This window comes from Pseudopodoces humilis, chromosome 5 (genome assembly GCF_049639895.1).
Source record: "Pseudopodoces humilis isolate 2021_Gansu_Grassland_sample_001 chromosome 5, ASM4963989v1, whole genome shotgun sequence".
Classification (NCBI taxonomy): domain Eukaryota; kingdom Metazoa; phylum Chordata; class Aves; order Passeriformes; family Paridae; genus Pseudopodoces; species Pseudopodoces humilis.
In genome coordinates, this window is record NC_142204.1 from 60,159,775 (window position 1) to 60,177,520 (window position 17,746).

The window sequence follows — 17,746 nt, forward strand, 5'->3', positions numbered from 1 at the left end:
AAATACAAGGATACAAATGCTCAAACCAATACCTATTTTGCCACTACAAGATAAAAAAGCAGAATTAAAATAATTTAATAAGTATCTTATGGGTAATTCTTCATGCATTCAAATCATTATCAGGTGTCTGCTGTATTTCTGAGGAAAAAGGTAAGACAGCTCTTTACTAAGCTGGAAGAAGGGCTTCCAGTCAGTATTCCACAACAGAAGCCTTAATGAAAAATTCATTTCAACTAGCAAAGACTTAGATTTACATAAAATATTCTTCTGAACTTTAGTCCTGTAGTTTTGTGGCTTACCACTGAACTTCTGGTTCACTCTTCTCACTGGAGGAAGATTCTTTAATTGCACAGTTGTTGCCAGTGTCTTCTGGAGCTGCATTATAAACAGTAGTTGGCAGTGGTAAAGGCAGGCTTGCAGTGTTATCAGTTTGCTCCCCATTTTCACCACTGTTGTTATACCCATCACTAGCACCATTATTACTACTTGTATTTCCTCCACCAGCAGCATGAGGAGATACAGTAACCAGGGGGAAGTTGTCTGTCTTTGAGCCACTTTTTCGAGCTTCACGTTGCCTTTTACGGTATTCTAACAAGGACACCTAAGAGGAAAAAAAACCCCACAAATGGACATTAGAGAGGAAGTTTTAACCATTTTCTTTCTCACAATTTCTATTAAATGCACTACATTTCAGTAAGACATACCATGTAATTGGTTCTAAAAAAAAAAAGGCAGAGATTCACTGAAGATACTTCACCACATCTACAGTGGAATCTACAGCGTACTGAGCTAGTAGCAACTGCAAAGGTGATATTAAGGAAGTGCTTCTGCCAAGAGAAGAATTATGTGTTCTGCCTCAGGGAAGAAGCAGATGACAATGACACAGGTCAGCAAAAGGTCCACTGCTGAAGTCATTTTGTTTGCTGTAGTTACAAGGTACTCTACAGTTTCTCCTGGAACTGGCAGAATTTTACAATTATACTGATCTAGTAAAGCTAATTTCAAGAGATGTCACATCCTGCTCTCAAGACTGACTCCCTTGCATGAGAACCCACTACCCTTCTGCTTCATATATCAAAGGATTCACTAAGCTCTTCAAACCTTCTTTTAACACAGAATTTGCAACTTTCCCCTGTTTATTCTGAATTTGTCTTTACTGCACTTTGACACTGATTAAAAACATATTTTTAAGCTAACTCTTAATACCCAAAAATAATGACACATGGTTCCTATTTAATGTATTACATATTTAAAATCATTACACCAAAGTTCCATAGAACAGAAACCAGTTTTGGTGGTTAGTAAATTGCCTCCACTGAAAAAAATACATGTTCAAATATTTTCACCAAGAATCTTCAGGATTTGAAGTATAAAGCTGAAATACTGACCTCCAGAACTACTTTATTTGGTAACTACACTTGTAGTTTGGTAAAAATGACATTTAACTTCTATAAATTTTCTTCTAGTTATCAGCATCCTGCTCTGAACCATACAGCATCCAAACAAACTGAGGTGCAATAATGAAAAAAAATTGATTTTTAACTGGCTTAATCCTCAATAAAACTGGACATCCATTTCTACAGAGAGAGAAAAACCGAAGCAGCTGCTCTACTTGAGGTCCTAAGGGGTTTTGTTTGTTTGCTTTCAAATAGATCTATTACAGACCCATACATATGTCAGAGTAAAAACAGTGAAAAATACCTTATTTTGCATAAAGGAGTTCAGGTTAAGAACTTGCTTTCAAATAGTTTTGTATTATTTCCATATCATGTGACAGAGACCCCCTAAAGAATACTGCTTTAAAGAAATCTTAAATGTTAAGAGACCCATGTAATGTGGCCACATTGTACAGGACTGTATTGACAACAACTTGTGCAATAGTAGGACAAAACACAAGCAAAGACCCACAGAAATGTACAAGTTTACAAAAACATCCTGCAAAGATCTACCTAAGGATACAGCTGTCTTACATGACCCTAGGGAAAAGGCTTTTATGAGTCTCTTCAAATTCAAAATTCCTGAATTCTTACCTTTCACCTCAGGTGGGATCCAGCCTACCACCTCTTTTTTCACACTGTCTAAGGTTTCAAATTTCTGTGTGTCCTCGGAAATCCTAAACCCCCTTCTTTCAGGGATACAGACGCAGTTTTCTCTGGCTGTTTCTTCAAACAGACTTTTAGACAGGAATTCTGAGATTGGGGGGTGTCAGGGGGCAGCCCACCTTTTTTTATTGGAGGATTAGTATAGCATAGCTCTCAACTGTAACAACCTGGAACAATCCTTGCCAGCAACAGAAGTGGGGAGGATTACTGAATTACTAAGTGCTGCTGGGATTTGTGAAGACAAATTTAGCCTTCAGAAAAAGAAGGCCGTCAAGTTACAGGAATTCTAGCTTACATTTTCTTTTCAGGTTTGCCAAAACAGCAGGTTACAGTAACACATGCAAGATCTATCAAATTCTCAGGGCCATGACCAGGTAAGATCAGAGCTCCTACAATATTGCTCCATGTATGTCTCAGCTTGAATCAAGTAAACAAAAATTCATTTTGAAGGAGAACTACTGAAGGAAGATTCCTCACTGCCCCTCAGCAGGATGCCCCAGAGGAGCAGGCATGTACAAGGGGCTGCAATGTGACCAAAAACCCCAAACTCCGTTGTGCAGGCATGTACACATGCAGAAAACCCTCCTCATCACTACTTCCATGAAGAAAATTAATTACACCTTTCAAACAGGAAAGATTACCAGAGTGTGTTATGAGACAAAATAGGCAAGCTGCTACACTGGAGACCATTGCCTTTCATCTTTGTCATTCTTTCTGCAAAAGGAGTCAACCTGGCAGTACAATACAGTCTAAGAATTATGCAATGTAACTTGCAATCCTGGTTTGATTTACCCATGACTACATCACTACCTATAAGAACTGTTTCACGAGAATAGCAAATTTAGATTGTGCTTATTTTTCAAACAATATTTTAAAAAACCCAAACAAACAAACCAGAAAAAACCCCAAAACCACACAAGCAAAAAAAACAACCAAAAAAACCCAAACCAAACCCCCAAAAAACAAGTAACAAAAAAAAAAATTAAGCCAAGAAAAGTATTTCTTAGAGCTAAGTATTTCTGTGCAGTTCAGACTTTAAAGTCTGAATAGCATACATCTGTTGTTGCATTTTCTTGCAGTGATTTGTAACAGATATTCACAGTATATGGCCTCTATGATCTAGTATATATTCTGTATAATGGAATACTGTAACACCAGGTGGCATAAGCAACCATTTTCAAACCTGAAAAGCAATTATTTATTGGGCAATTAATGTAAGACTCATATGAAAAAGAATTTGTGTCTTTTATGTTGGAGAAATAAATTTACTAATGGTTTTATGCAGCTTTTCTCTTTGCCCTTCATTACTTCTGGATGTCTACTATACTGTAGTATGTAAAATATGAGCCAACAGTTCGTTTTTATTACATTGGGGTTCTTTCTGTTATAGAAATATCATTAGCAGACAACGGAAGACAGACCAAATGATTCTTAAAGCTATAACCTTTTTCTTTTGTGGAGGGTTCTGGGGTGTGCAATTTCCATCCATTACATTGTCGTTATTGACAGTCCTTCCAAAGCCAGGTGCAATTCCATCTTCTGAAGTACAAAAAACAGATGCTTCCATGAACATGCCTCTTGCATCGTCTTGAATCAGGCACTTTGACTCGCTTATTCTGAATCCACCTCCTACCTCCAACTGATGTGAAGGGGTCAAGTCCCTCAAATTAGAATTCATTGAGAAATTTACACCTGTCCTGTCAGGACTTTTTACCCAGGAAGAGTAAATTGTGCCCCGTCCACAATGAGCAGTTTCTAATTGGCTGTTTGAATCAGTCCTATCATGTGTGGGGGCTTCCAGGTTTTTATGCAGCGCACTTTGCTCAATTACTTCGAGTCCCAGCTGGAGGTCTGACACAGATTCCATTTCTCCAGTGCACTGCCGTGTGACATCAGTCCTATTCCTTGGACTAGAATATCCAATAGTCTTTATTTCTTGCAGGCCCATTTCTGTCAGGTTGGAATTTCTGAAAGAATTCAGTGCTAGAATAGATGCTCTGTCATAACCCTGCATGAAGAAAAAACATGTAAATATTTTTTCACACTCCGTCAAACCTGCAACTGTTTCACATTCAGATACACCTTCAAGTGGTATTAAAGGCCTTCCAGTACCACAAACTGATCTGTTTTTAAGAAACAATTAGTTCTACTATTTCCACGTATTAGATTAAAGCATTTTAATAAAATGTACATTAGCCAAAGTAAAAATACACATTAAGCACCAGGTTTTATTAATGACTGGCAGAGGAAGAGGAGGAGCTTCAAAGGGAGCAAGTCCCAGGCCAGGAAGCTAGAAAGCACCTACTTCAACATAAAAGCAATCCTCCTCAGTGTCAAGACACTTATTTCAAAGAGGGAGAAGGAAGGAGAAGTTTTTCCAAATTTCAGGATGAAGCCCCATGGCAAGACACATGCATCCTACAGCTGGGAGTACCCAGACATACATTCCAATAGCACTAGCTCTTCAACTAATCCACCACCTATACTTACTTTCTACTTTGCTCTTTCACTTGGAGCACAACTGGGGTCAACAAAAACAATCAAGAAATGCTGGTAACAAGGAGAAGTGTTAATCTGAATCTAACACAGCCTGGAAAGCAAAGTGTTCTCTTTCTGTTACCATCTAGAAATTGCAGTAGTTACTCCTTTCTGTTACAGGAGCTGATCCTGATCCAAATCAGGATTTTTAAGTGATACAGAGAGAAACCACTTTAAAATAGAGAATATAATAGGTAAAGTGGAAATATAAAGCAGTAAGCAAGTAAAACCTATGAGGAAGTTACCCTTTGAATTCTCAGAAACTTGTAATGGTTGGTGAAAAGCATTCACTAAGAACAGAGCAGCTATTCAGGTGAAATTGAGATACCATTCACAGGTTTTGCAAATTTCCTTACCTCTTGACTGTAAGCTCGCCTTTTTATTTCTGGGGAACTGTCAGGTGAGGAAATATTCTAAATAAACAAGAAGAAATTTCAGGTCAATTTACTTTTTGGCCTAGAGAAATACACCCCCCCATTTTCTAGCAGGAGTACAAATACTGATTTACATTGAAATATCTGAATGCTCTAAAATTTAGTACAGATCTCACCTCAAAGTGCATGGTATTTCCATGTATACATGGAGTTACAGGAGTAACTGGTGAATATACGGGTTTGTAACCATTTCGACAAGCTTCATCTTCTGTTTTTACCCTCGGAGGAGTAGCAAACAACGATGGTTCGGAGGCAGTGATGTCAGCATGGGTTGGTGTGGCATAGGGAGAAGGAGTAGGTGTGGAGGTTTCTGAGAAAGCAGACTCCAAGAGCTGATACAGTCTTCGTTTTTTTAGTGGTGTAGTTAGATCTATGTGTTAAAATTAGAAAAAGTTACAAGACTTCTAGACTTAACAATCACCTACAGTTGCTTAAGTACTTTATGTAATGAAATTGTGAATTCCAAATTAAAGAATTCTAAGATTAAAAAAGTCTCTGAAGGGCAGAAGGCTTCCTGAGAGATGAACTTTTAACAGCCTACAGGCTTCCTGAAAAGTAAACTCTTAACAGCCTACAGATACATCAGTAACTGTGTGCTAGGATGCTTGGAAGAACTGTCTGTATCTCCAGAGAAGGTAATGTCAACTTCCATCCATTTTTAAGACCGTTCAGCTAAAAGGTGGTTTCAGTGCGCTCTGATTTTCTATTATGCTTACACGATTACACAGCTTTTTCACCTGTGTGCTACACTGGCCTACTGAGTTTTAAGTGTAAGATAATATACAGAAAGTATAGAAAATTAAATTCATAACCTGACTTCTTAATACTAATACCAAAACCATTAGTTTTTTGTTGACTGTAAATGCCAAGAAATATAATGGCTTCTTATCTAATATACACTGAAGGGGGAAAAAACTCCACCATGCAACTAAGCATTTCTTTCAAAGAAAGTATCAGGAAAACATGCAAATTTGCCTGCAATTTTCATCAACTCATGACTTTAAAAAACACAGTGCTCCACAAACAGCTACTTCAACATACTGGTTGAATACATTGGTTATGTAGTATATTTACAAAAGCTTCACACCTGTTAAGGAACAGCTGTCATTCAGTAATAAAGGACTTTTATGTTCACCATTGATGGCTGGACTTCTAGATCTCTCTTGTGATGGTGAATTAAATCTATCAATTGTTGTTGAATTTTCTTCTTCCAGAGCCTGCTTCAACCAACGCTGTAATACAACAAGAAGTTCCAGTTAGTGACTTACAACTTCAATGATGAACATTTCAAAATGTGTGACATGACTGGTTTTCCAGACAGCCTTCTTTCTGCCTGACTTAAGCTAGTAAATAATGACTTCTTTTTAATCTATATAGGATAGAACACCACAATGCAGGGAAGCATTACCTTCTTACAAGAGCCAGTAATATTTTCCACAGGTTCTTTTTTCCTCCTCTTTTCTGAAAGGAATGGAGAAGTAAAACGGATATAGTGCTTTGGAGTTGAATATACATGTGGACTGTAAGCGAGACCAGGTAAAGAATTCAGCTGAGTAGCCAGAACTTCGGGGTCGGTGGTTATGCGTAGAGGCCTTTCTGGTAGAGTGTCTGTAGGCTTCCCTGCTTTATCACTCTTTTCACTTAACCATTCACTAACCAAGTGCTGAAGAGAGAGAAAAAAATGAAAAAAGTTTTGCGAGTGTGCTTACCAGTGGCTTTAAGAAAGTGTTTAGTTCAATTATTCATCTAGTCAACTATTACACAACCAGAAACAGCTTGTTTCCAGGCTCCAAGTTTAAGAATACCTGGCAAGAATGAGGTCAGTTGTAGAGAAATCATAGGGAAACCAGAAGAAACCAGTACAGATTTGCTTACATACCAATTAGTGGGAGGGATGGGGGTGTTTAGCCCCATCCATTTTTTGTTTTTTCCTGTTGTGGACTACACTTAGTTCTTTTGCATTTAGTTCTCACTGAACATTACAATACAAGTGACCAGATCAACATTTAAGTATTCAGGATGTCAATTTAGTAACAGAATTCTAAAACATAACTTAAACTCGTGCCCAAGCACCCAGGCTGAAGAGAAGTAGTGTAACATTAAAAGAGCAAAGTTAAAGAAACCCCTCATCAGACTTCCATTCTGTCAGGACTGTGCCTCAGTCAGCATGTCAGGCAGCTGCCTTCAACACTGTTCAAATGTAATAGTAAATGTGTAGTTTAATACAGAGACACACTGGTCTAAAAAGGCTATTCTTTCCTAGCTAGTTCAGTGTTTTTAAAAAATATGCCAGTAGATTTTAGTTTCTATTAACAGATAAACTAACCTCCTAGATTTTAGAGTGATTCAAAATTAAGGACATGCAACATTAAATGATACATTAATATGATATTAAGGCTTTAACACAAATTATTATATTTTATTTTGTTGTTTAAAAGCCCATTTTTATTTAATTAATTTTTAAAGCAACACCTTCTCTGCACTTAGGGTACACTGGGTGCAATGGAGAGATATTTACCTGAAGCCTGAATTTTACTGCACTTTTTTGCTGTTTCACAGTATTAAGCATCTTCCTTCTTTTCTGATATGCAACAGGCAAGAAAGGAAGAAAGACTCTAGTGTTCCCTGTCACAAGTATGTAACAGTGATGCAAATAGGCAGTGTTACAAGAATGACAGAGGTACCTTTTGGGAAAAAAAATTCTAAATTATGTTTGGGGATTCAAGATAAAAACCATCTTGAAATTGTTATTTTTCTTTTGACAAGAAGTTTTGACCTATGACTTCCTCCCCCTTTCCCTCCACTTAAAATTTTCAGGACTTCTTGTATATCACACTACAAATACTTTTTAATGCATTCTGTGAATTTCAAAGCAGAAAGCCGTACTGCTTTAGCTGCACTTGCAGAGTTAAGATTTCTGAGTATCTTTTAATATTGTGCCACTTCATACAAGTTTTTTGCAATGCAGTCCAATGGAAAGAAATTTAAAGACAAAGCATTAAAGAGTAAAGAATTTTCCCTCCAGACATGCACATACACATTTGGAATGTTTTGATCCATTCACTTCAGAAAAGACAGTTGAGAAGTATCAGAAGTTAGTGATTTCCTTGGAGATATTGTTTGTCATCAGAAGCATACAATAAACAAAGAAAGACCACTTTTATCTCCTTAGGTTTTTCTTCAAATTCAGCTTTAATTATGTTTTGGTTATGTATATTATTTCAAACCATTTCAAAAGCCCATTTTGAAAACATTTTGTTTCAAAATTGCTCTGAAGATGTATTTTGGAAGTCTTAAATCCAAACTAACTTCCACCAAAGGATGTTACAAATATTTTAATCTATTACCAGTGAGTGGCTATACAATGATAATTTTACAAAAAAATTCATAAATATTTTTTGAAAAAGCATACATGCAGTTGCACACTGATGAAGCAGCCTATGATATTTTAGAAACTTTGTTAAGGTCCACCTTTTCCCTATCCCTCAGGAGACTCACCTTCTTTGTTTTTGGATACTTAGTAGGGCATTTACTAAGTGCTGGAGCTTCTGTTTCAGTAACCATTTCTGTAACAACAGTTTCTGTTTCAGGTTCAGCTACCAGTGCTGCGTTCTCAGTTTCGTTATGCTGTGAAGTAACTTCCACATCAGGAGAGGAGGGCTGGATATCTGAACACATGCTGACAGTCCTGTGTCGCCTGCGCTGCTGTCCAATGTGAGTTCTACTCCGGGAGAAGCTTTTTCTCTGTTTAGCTCTATTAACTTTGGCTGGGGTGGGCTTGGTGGCAGTTTCTTCTTTTGCCGGTTCCTGGGACAAGACAGAAATCTAGTAAACAGATCTCATACACATTTAGAGCTACTTCTCTTTCTTAGAAAAAAAGAAAAAAATAGTTGGTTCCCTCTTCTTTTACATGTCCAAAAAGTCTTAATCTCATTTCTATTGTCAGAACTACAATACTTCTCTCCTTCTTGAAGGCAAATGTCAGGATTTCCTGTACCTTCCTCCCAAGCATGTGCTGTATCATCAGCAGTACTCACACACAACCCATCACTGGTCAGATCATGACAGATTTGTGTAAGTACTGACATTCATTCATCCCTAAGTTAGAAATCATCCTTGTATCATGAAGTCTTTCAGTCCAATATTCTTTCTGCAATTCACAGCTTACTAGGTTGTTTAACTTTGTCACAAAAGATACTTAAGAGAATGCTGACACATAGCTCAGGGAAATAACCTGGACTGAGAATTACTGTATGAGTATTTGCAAACTAAGAAGCATCCATTAACAACAGAATTAAAAACCGTTTATAAAATATTAAGGATCATCTGCAAGAACTCAGAAAAAAAAAGACTTTACTAACTCATTTCCTTTAAAATAACAGAAAGATTATAATACTCTGTGTTCCTGAAAAACCCACTGAAGAAACAAATTGTTCTCCATTGGTTACAGAGGGTGCCTAAAGAGAGCCACATCTTGTGGCTGAAGTCAACACTGATAAATGCCTCTACCCTAAACTTCAAAGACAGACTGAATTACACAGCTGGTGTGTGTGTTTGTGCGCATGCATGTTTGCAAAAATTCATGTAACTGAAATTTTCTTCATTAAAGAAATCTACATGTATCTTATCTGGAAAAAAAATTCAGGAGCTAGCAAAATGTCAAAGAACCACACAGTTTTTGTTACATATATTTGAGTTCAGAGAAAAAAGTAAAAATTTCATACATCTTAACATGCAGCTCACCACGTAAATTGACAAAATATGCAATATTAAAAGCTAGCTTTAAAATAAAGCTCCAGGTAACTACCTGAATAAATTCAGCATCATTGAGAATCTGTGCTTCCTTGCATTCTGATTTAACCTCCGTTTTTGCTGTGCTTATTCTTTCCAAAGCCTGTTCTCTTCTTTTTTCTCTTTTTTCTAGTCTGGCAAAAGCTTGCAGGATAGCTTCCATTTTCCGTTCTTCTCTTGTCTGATGAATTTAACAATAATCACAGTAAGTTTTAGTCATAATCTTTCATATATATATATATACACATATTTATTTATACACATAAAAATATGTAATTACTCTGTCTCTTGTATTTTCTTAAGTACTTCAAAACCTGTTCAATGTATGTCTGACATGAAGATCAGCAGAAGCTCAGATTAAAGGGACATGTTACAATCACTGGAAATACTAGACTTCTGAAGCAAGGCTTGCATCCATACCAGCCTGACAAACAAGGGAATCCTACTCTGGATTTAAGAACTTGCTTAATTTTTAAGTACTTAACAAAAAAAAAAGCACATTTTAAGTTGCTACTTTTATTAGCACTGTTCCACCAAATTCTGAAAATCTGGATTTCTGAGACTTTTTATTCAAGTAGGGAATTCAAATAAAATAGGGGAAAATCTTGATTCACAATGCTATCTATAAAAATAGCCATTACAAATAACAAGTAATAATGAAGAGCAAAAAATTATATCTAAAACAGGCACTGCAGAAATAATCTAAAGACACTAAAAAATTATATACAACTGAAGATAAAAGCAGATTTTTGTCAGAATGCAGTGATGAACCCAGATGAACTGTTCTCAAATAGCCAGCCTTGCATTTTAAGGGTAAGTTCATGTAAGGATCTGACTTTGCACATGCGCAGATTGTACAAGCCCACAAAAACTCAGCAATTAGCATGGGAAGAGCAGGTGTCACTAAGCCTTAATGATGCCTTTTAGGCAGCTACTTGCTTCCCAACTTACCATCTTCCTTTTCCTTTCTGCAATCTGCTCCTCTGATTCCATTTCTACTTCGTTGCTAATGGGAGTTTTTTCTTCTATATCATCAATAAAATCTGGCTCCTGGAAGATGGAAATTACTGTTTTACAGAAATTCTACTCCTCTTGCAAACGAGAGTGAACTAAAAGCTACACAGAACTAAGAATCCTTTGATCACTACATCAAAAGTGACCAAACCAACAAATCGGGATGAAAGTGCTCCAATCCCTACTCCCTCATCCCACCAAGCAAGAAGTAGTATCAGAATAAAACCTTTCAACCAAAGGAAACTTTTGGACACCAACAATGGCAACTGCTCTAACTACTTTGTAATTAGTTAAATAGTTAGGTGCTTTGTATTATACATCCACAAAATTTATTCTATTCTATTATTCTATTTATTTCTATTTTAGTGAAATAGAATGAATGCCAAAGTTTGCAACAGCTCAGAAGTGTATTCAATTGAAGTCATACTTTCCATTTAAACACTCACTATATAATCTAGCAACAGTGCCATACCATATGGAAACACAGAAGTTACCTAACTAACAATGGTTTTCTGCTTTGAAAAATAAACAAGCATGAAAGCATAACTTTGAAACTAATTAAGTGTTCACTAGTCCTATATGCAATTTCACTTTTACATAAAGCACTAGACAAAGATTTAAAGTTGTCTTATGTATTTAAAAAAAAAAAGAAGGATCCAGAGGTAAAAATATGTATCTAAAAAATAGGTATCTATGTACAGAAACCAGGAAGTTTGTAGCTTTCTTCCTGGGGTGATATATATGATGCTACCATAAAAAAAGTGTACAGGAAAGTGTAAATGTGCTTATTTTAAGAGCTTTATTCTTCCCACAATTCCTACTCTTCAGTTTTGAAAAACAATACAAGTTCTCCTGTGACTGTTCTATTTAAGCACTGTATTTTACATTGTAAGATTGGGAAAAGACTCCCTATACCAGCTATCATTTCTTGAAAACATGACACAAAATACAAATCAAAAATCACTTAAGGTAATAAAGTTTAAATATTATCTCTCTGGAGACCATAATTTGCAAGTCACATGCATGCCTTCTGACTTCCAGGCATTTTTAAGCTATTTAGCTACTAACATGCCAGAACAATTTATCATCTTAGGAAACCTGGGTGTCAGTACGCTCATTTTTACCTCATTTTCTTCAGTCCTAAAATGATGTTAAAAGAACTAGAAAAGAACTAGGAATTGCTCCCCACCAGAATAACTCCCTTTTCTCTGCCCCTAAATCATCATCAAAAACCATCATATATAAAAAAAAAAAATCACCACCACCACCCTCAAAATGAAGAAATATAGACAGTTACTAAGGTAACAATCTCATCATGTTAAACAGTTCTCTTTAATAGCTGCTCCACAAAATTAGCAATTTATGTCATGGACCCCTCCCAACAGCTCTTTCAAACTGACATTCTCAAAAAAAGACTTGATTTAAAATTTACTATCACAGTACAATACCAGGTAGCTTTACCATACTACCTATACATTTAGTTTCAAAACACACGTTCCTCCTGGCAGCTGAATTAAACACGGACCTGCACAGCTCCATTAAAAATGGAGCTGCAGTCAACACTCAGTATTCTGGATTTGAGTTCTGTTTTAAGAGCAGGGCTATGTACTGCTATGTTGAAAATACTTCTGAGTAACATGGGCAAACTAGCCAAAAGGCATTTCAGGATGGACTGGGAGCTCCTCAAAATGTAACATAAGGCCTTCACATCAGAGAGTCACAAAGACCTTCAGAAGAAAAAACTCCAACAGACCTTTAATTACAACCGAATATTAAGGAAAACTGAAAATACATAAAATTCTAAACAGCTTATCCATCATTCTGACTTTTAATAAATTTTCACACTGCTTTTCAGTGACTTGTTTAAATTCCTTTAGTAGCTATATAAGGAGAGTATCTGTATTTAAAAGCTTTTTATTGCTGAGCATCTTTGTGTCAGTACCTGATTATTAGAAATGGACAGCCTGAGGGGAGAGAGCTTCCTCTGTTTATTATCAGCAATTTTCATTTTGGTGGCTGCTCCTTCACAATCCAATGTGATGTTCTGATTTTGAGTCTCCTTTTCTCTTGAAACATCTTTCTCTTTCTTTCCCTTTTTCCTTCTAGTTTCATATCCAGTATTCATGTTTTCTGTAGGCTCAGAACGTCTGAGAACTGGACACTCAGGATTTTCTTTGAGGCAAGCACAATCCACTTTGTATTTACTGCAAGTAATTATATGCAAGAAGGCATATTTGATTAGGTTGTACAGCAACGAGCCCCTTCAATACTATATCACTGGTATTTCATATTAAACATCTGCTATAATGCAAACCAACCACATTAAAATGCAGGTGACTCAGGTTTTCACCACAATATACAACATGAAAGTAATTCAAAAACCTTATCTACTGGTTTACTGAAGTTTTGACTTCTTTAGCTTTGCCACACAGAATTCTTTTAAATTCAAGGTTAGTATTCTGCTTGAAAGACAAAAGATACCTAAAACCTGAGTGTAGTCCTAGGTGGAAATATAACCAGTACAAAACATGCAGATGCATGGAAGCCAGAGAGTTCATTTCATATGCAAAGATGGCAGATACAATTTACAGAATGAGCACACCAAACTCAGAGTCACTCTGCACAATCCAACCTCCACTTGGATACATGGTAAATGCTTTTCAAACATGTTCAACTGAAAGAGGCTGTCAGCTCATTCAGGTACTAAACACAACTACCATGTATTTTTACGAGGAGTATATCTACTCTTAACAGCGCCGAGTATCTTGAGATAGTCTGAACCCATGCTGATTACCACAAGTACTCTGTAGTCATACATAGCTCAGGTCAAATAGCAAAGGCATGTCTGCGCAGCACGGCATCCAAGCTGGCTTAAGAGCAGGCCACAGAAATGCACATAATAAAAATACACAACTCTACCCACACACACTTTTCATTGTAAATGCAGTGCCTAAGGAGCCTTGTGTTACTAAAACATGCAAGAAAGTAAATGATACAAAACCAAGGCCATTCTGAATTGCAAAGTAACTTAATGAGCATTAGATATATTTTAGAACAGCAATCTCAAATACTTACCAATTTCCATAATCAAAATCAAATGCTATGGTAATCTCTGCTCCTTTTGGAATGTTATGGATGGAGTAAATATAAAGATGAATTGTTCCATCTTCAATTACGTGCCTTACCTATAGTCAAGAGAACATTATTACATTATCATTAATTACTTTCAAGTATAAAAATTGTAGGGATTGCTCAAATTATCAGGAATCTTAAGGAAAAGGAGATTCCTAAGTAAATAAAACCTTGTTTTACTTTCTCAATGTGCTCACCTCCGCATTTGGTGTACAAGAACGCCTGATAAATCGAGCTTCATTTCCGAAAGTTCTTGCATCAACGCACATTTCTAGCCCATGGAATTTGGAGTAAAACAAAACAAATGGGTATGGCCTGAAAAATACACAAGAAAACCAGGAATTTCATAATTTTTGAAGATGCTAAACAGTGCCTGTTTTTCTTATTAGTCAGCTTTGTAACATGATGCTTGGCACAATACACCAAAAATAGAGGTTAATCTAAAAATGACATGTTCATATTTAAGCGTCATGATTTTAACAGGTGCATTCCCCAAATATTTTCTCAGAATACCTCAAGGTGGAGTTACAGCCCTGTATCATCTGCACGGGATCTAAAAGGGAGAACACTAACTGAGCAAGCACTAAACATGGAAGACACACAGTTAATGTTTTTCAAATTTCATAAAATTTTCTTATTACAGGCCCCAAAATGAAACTCAGAAATTTATAAGCCACATAAAATAATATTTTTGAAAAGTAAGACCAGCACATCCCTGTATAACACCTGCAGCACCACTAGTACCAATGCTCCTGAAGGAAAGGGGCCTCCAAATACTTTGTGAAGTCATGCTTCAAGTTCTGCTATTCCAAGTGCCAAGGAACCCTTTACTTAGCAAAAGCTGTCTGTTCTATCTCCTCCAACAGGCCTTCTGCAAATTCCCAAATAGGTTTGTTCATGCAGTTAGTGCCAGCATTGAAACCACTCCACAGGAAGAAGGAAGCAGTCACACACAGCTCAATAAACTAGAGAACTCTGGCAGTAAAATGGCCCCAAGCTGACCTGTGTCCAATTTCATTCTCAGTCTCATGGACTTAAAATCCATTTCTCTCACAAAAGATAAAGCCTTTACCATTAATATATGAATTATTTTAGGATGGCAGAACCTGTCTTTTTCCTGCTTTAAGATGCACAGCTACCCAACTGAGCATGCAGGAAATCCTGTAATCAGGGAGGAACAAAAAGGGAAAACTAGCTCCTGAACAAATCTGTAAGGATATCCAGAAGACAAAGGGACAGAAAAGGTTTCAGCTGTCATTACTTTTAATCAGACAAAGTAAATTCAAGACACTGCTGGTAACTAAGACCCACTTGTACTTGAAGCAACAGTTTAGCAAACACCATTTGAACAATCACTTTTACCGAGACAGTAGGAATGAACAAACCTTTTAAAGAAATATCCATTAGCTTCAAATTGTTCTCTCAGCATGAACTTTCCTCTGTACTCAATAATAAGTGCATCAGGAGGCAAGTCTTTGGCAGCCTTTAAAATTTTCTTGTTTTTTTGCACATAACTCTGTAAAGACAAATTAATTTATGAATTTTTACCTTCTACCATCTTTCCCTTATTACTAGTAGCAGATTATACTTTCACAACTACTAAACAACTTTATATGAACTAAAAATGCCCCCCCTTTTTATAGTTAAACCTCCAGGCTGAACTGACCAAGCTGTCCTGCTCCCCAGCAATTCTACTAGTTACCAATTTAGATACAAGGAATGCTTTGGCCCTAGTCCTCCAGGACACGGCTGAAAACCAACATACTCATGCTCTCACAATTCAGGTACTATAGCCTTTAGTGCACTTAACTCTCATCATGACTAGGACAGTAGGTAATTGCTGCACTGTTTTGAACAACATTTTCAAAAGGCTTCAATTCCTTTGAACAAAATAAAACATGCAGACATAAAATGACGTTCTCAATTCGTTCAAGGAAAAACAGAACAGGGAAATAACATAATAACTGGAAAAATAAAAAATCCTGAGAGAGTTTCCAAATTCATTTTCGTATCTTTAGATGGAAGGATGGCTTTAATTAAAAACCAATACATACCCTGGCAATTAGTGAACTCACACATCTCTTAACTGTCATCACCAATCAAAAAGGAAGTAGCCTCTATGTAGGCAAAAGGCTCTGTAAGTAGGGATATTCCTCTAAGGAGGGTGTCCCATATGCCATGATGGTCTTTGAGAAAAAGAAGCAAAGATGCTTCCATTAATCTGCTACAGTAACTACTCCTCAAGATTTCTGCTACAAAATGCTAAGTCTTTTACATGGCTCTGATTTTAAGCCTGTAAGTAACTGATAAGTTACTGATAAAGACAGAAAAAGGCATTGCACTTTCTCTTCAAAAACTAGAAATTACAGGACCACAAGTTAAAAAAAAGAACACCCATGAACATCCAGAGCACTTAGCACACCTTAAGAAAAACAGACAATGAACATCTTGATACACATACTAGGTGGAAAAATATAAATTCACTTCCAATAATTCCTTTACTCTAACCACTCCAAGCATCCCTCACAGAGAAACAGCAGCCAAGTTGACTAAAGCTGACTGTGTGTCAAGAGGCAGTCTAAAGGCAATCCTATGTTCAGGCTGAGACCAACACTGTAGCTACTTTTTGGGATAAATGATATGCAAATGTAAACATAACTGAGGTGATACAGAATGTATAAAAATCAGCTACAAGTTCTGAAAAAATGTTAAAATTCTGATGCTCAGATCTGGTGAGACAAGGAACAGAAAGTGAATATGAAGTCCCTTTTTTTGTATTTTTTTCCCTGTGTTTATTTTTGCTTGTTTGTTTGGGGTTTTTTGTTCTGGTTTGGGATTTTTTGGTTGCTTGGGTTTTTTTTTAAGGCATCTAATGTCATGGCACAAAAACAGCATGCAGTAACACAACAAGGCACCTCGTTACCTCTACTGGAGGTTTGAAAATCAGATTGCTGGGGTTGACTTCTTTTTTGTCATTTCCATTGCCTAATCTGAGAGCTATTTTTTGTGCCTCCCTCTGGACACCTTCACTGTATTGATTATTATTTGCTTCTTCATAACGATCCATCCATGCCTTGATTTTAGTTTCCCATCCAAAGTTCGAACTGTCAGTAGGATCAATCTCTGGAGCTGAGCCCTAAAAATTGAAGTAAGTGACCAGATATTAGAAGGTAAGATATTAAAATGAAAAGAAAAAATTCTACAAGACACAAAATGATGGGCAAAGGTATGACACTGAGTTACAGTTTGGGTATTTTTAGCAAGTCTGGTATAAAACTTTGTATTACTTAAAAACATTGAGTTAAATTCAGTCCCATTACATTTGTCCTTTCAAGAATTTTATTATTAAGTATCACTCAAGTTCAGGAATACTTTCCCTCCTCAACAGTGATTCCTGCTCTTAGTGGGATGAGAATGGAGAGTGACATTGTTTCCTCCCACAACTGCACTGCATCACAAATCTAAGTGCAGGAATTGTTGGAGGGTCAGGTGTCCCTGCCCACTCAACTTTTGTGAACATATGCAAATATAGAGAACTCCAGCTTTTATCCTGTAATACACAGACTTGATTTTCCCCTTTCAACTTCAAAGATCATGCTGTATCTTTTCTTCCGCTGCATAACTTACTAAACTTTACTAATCGTACACCTGCTACATTAAGGTTGTGACTCTAACGTTACAGGCTTTGCATATAAAATTTTTCTCTCCTAATCTGCTCCTCTCTATACAATTTTC

The 17,746-nt window shown here is 36.6% G+C and overlaps 1 protein-coding gene across 3 annotated transcripts in view; it reads right to left on the reverse strand.

Moving 5' to 3' along the window:
* The window catches only part of KMT2E (lysine methyltransferase 2E (inactive)), a 56,793-nt gene that overhangs the window by 5,054 nt on the left and 33,993 nt on the right, over window positions 1-17,746 (reverse strand). For all 3 annotated transcript variants that reach the window (XM_014255179.2, XM_014255178.2, XM_005526006.3), the window contains 14 exons: window positions 16,935-17,147; window positions 15,397-15,527; window positions 14,209-14,326; window positions 13,955-14,064; window positions 12,822-13,083; window positions 10,817-10,915; window positions 9,882-10,046; window positions 8,573-8,881; window positions 6,483-6,737; window positions 6,162-6,306; window positions 5,191-5,444; window positions 4,997-5,053; window positions 3,547-4,110; window positions 300-601 (listed from right to left, as the gene is read on the reverse strand). In XM_014255179.2, the coding sequence (XP_014110654.1) occupies window positions 300-601; window positions 3,547-4,110; window positions 4,997-5,053; window positions 5,191-5,444; window positions 6,162-6,306; window positions 6,483-6,737; window positions 8,573-8,881; window positions 9,882-10,046; window positions 10,817-10,915; window positions 12,822-13,083; window positions 13,955-14,064; window positions 14,209-14,326; window positions 15,397-15,527; window positions 16,935-17,147 (2,984 nt within the window). The remainder of the gene's footprint in view (window positions 1-299; window positions 602-3,546; window positions 4,111-4,996; window positions 5,054-5,190; window positions 5,445-6,161; window positions 6,307-6,482; window positions 6,738-8,572; window positions 8,882-9,881; window positions 10,047-10,816; window positions 10,916-12,821; window positions 13,084-13,954; window positions 14,065-14,208; window positions 14,327-15,396; window positions 15,528-16,934; window positions 17,148-17,746) is intronic.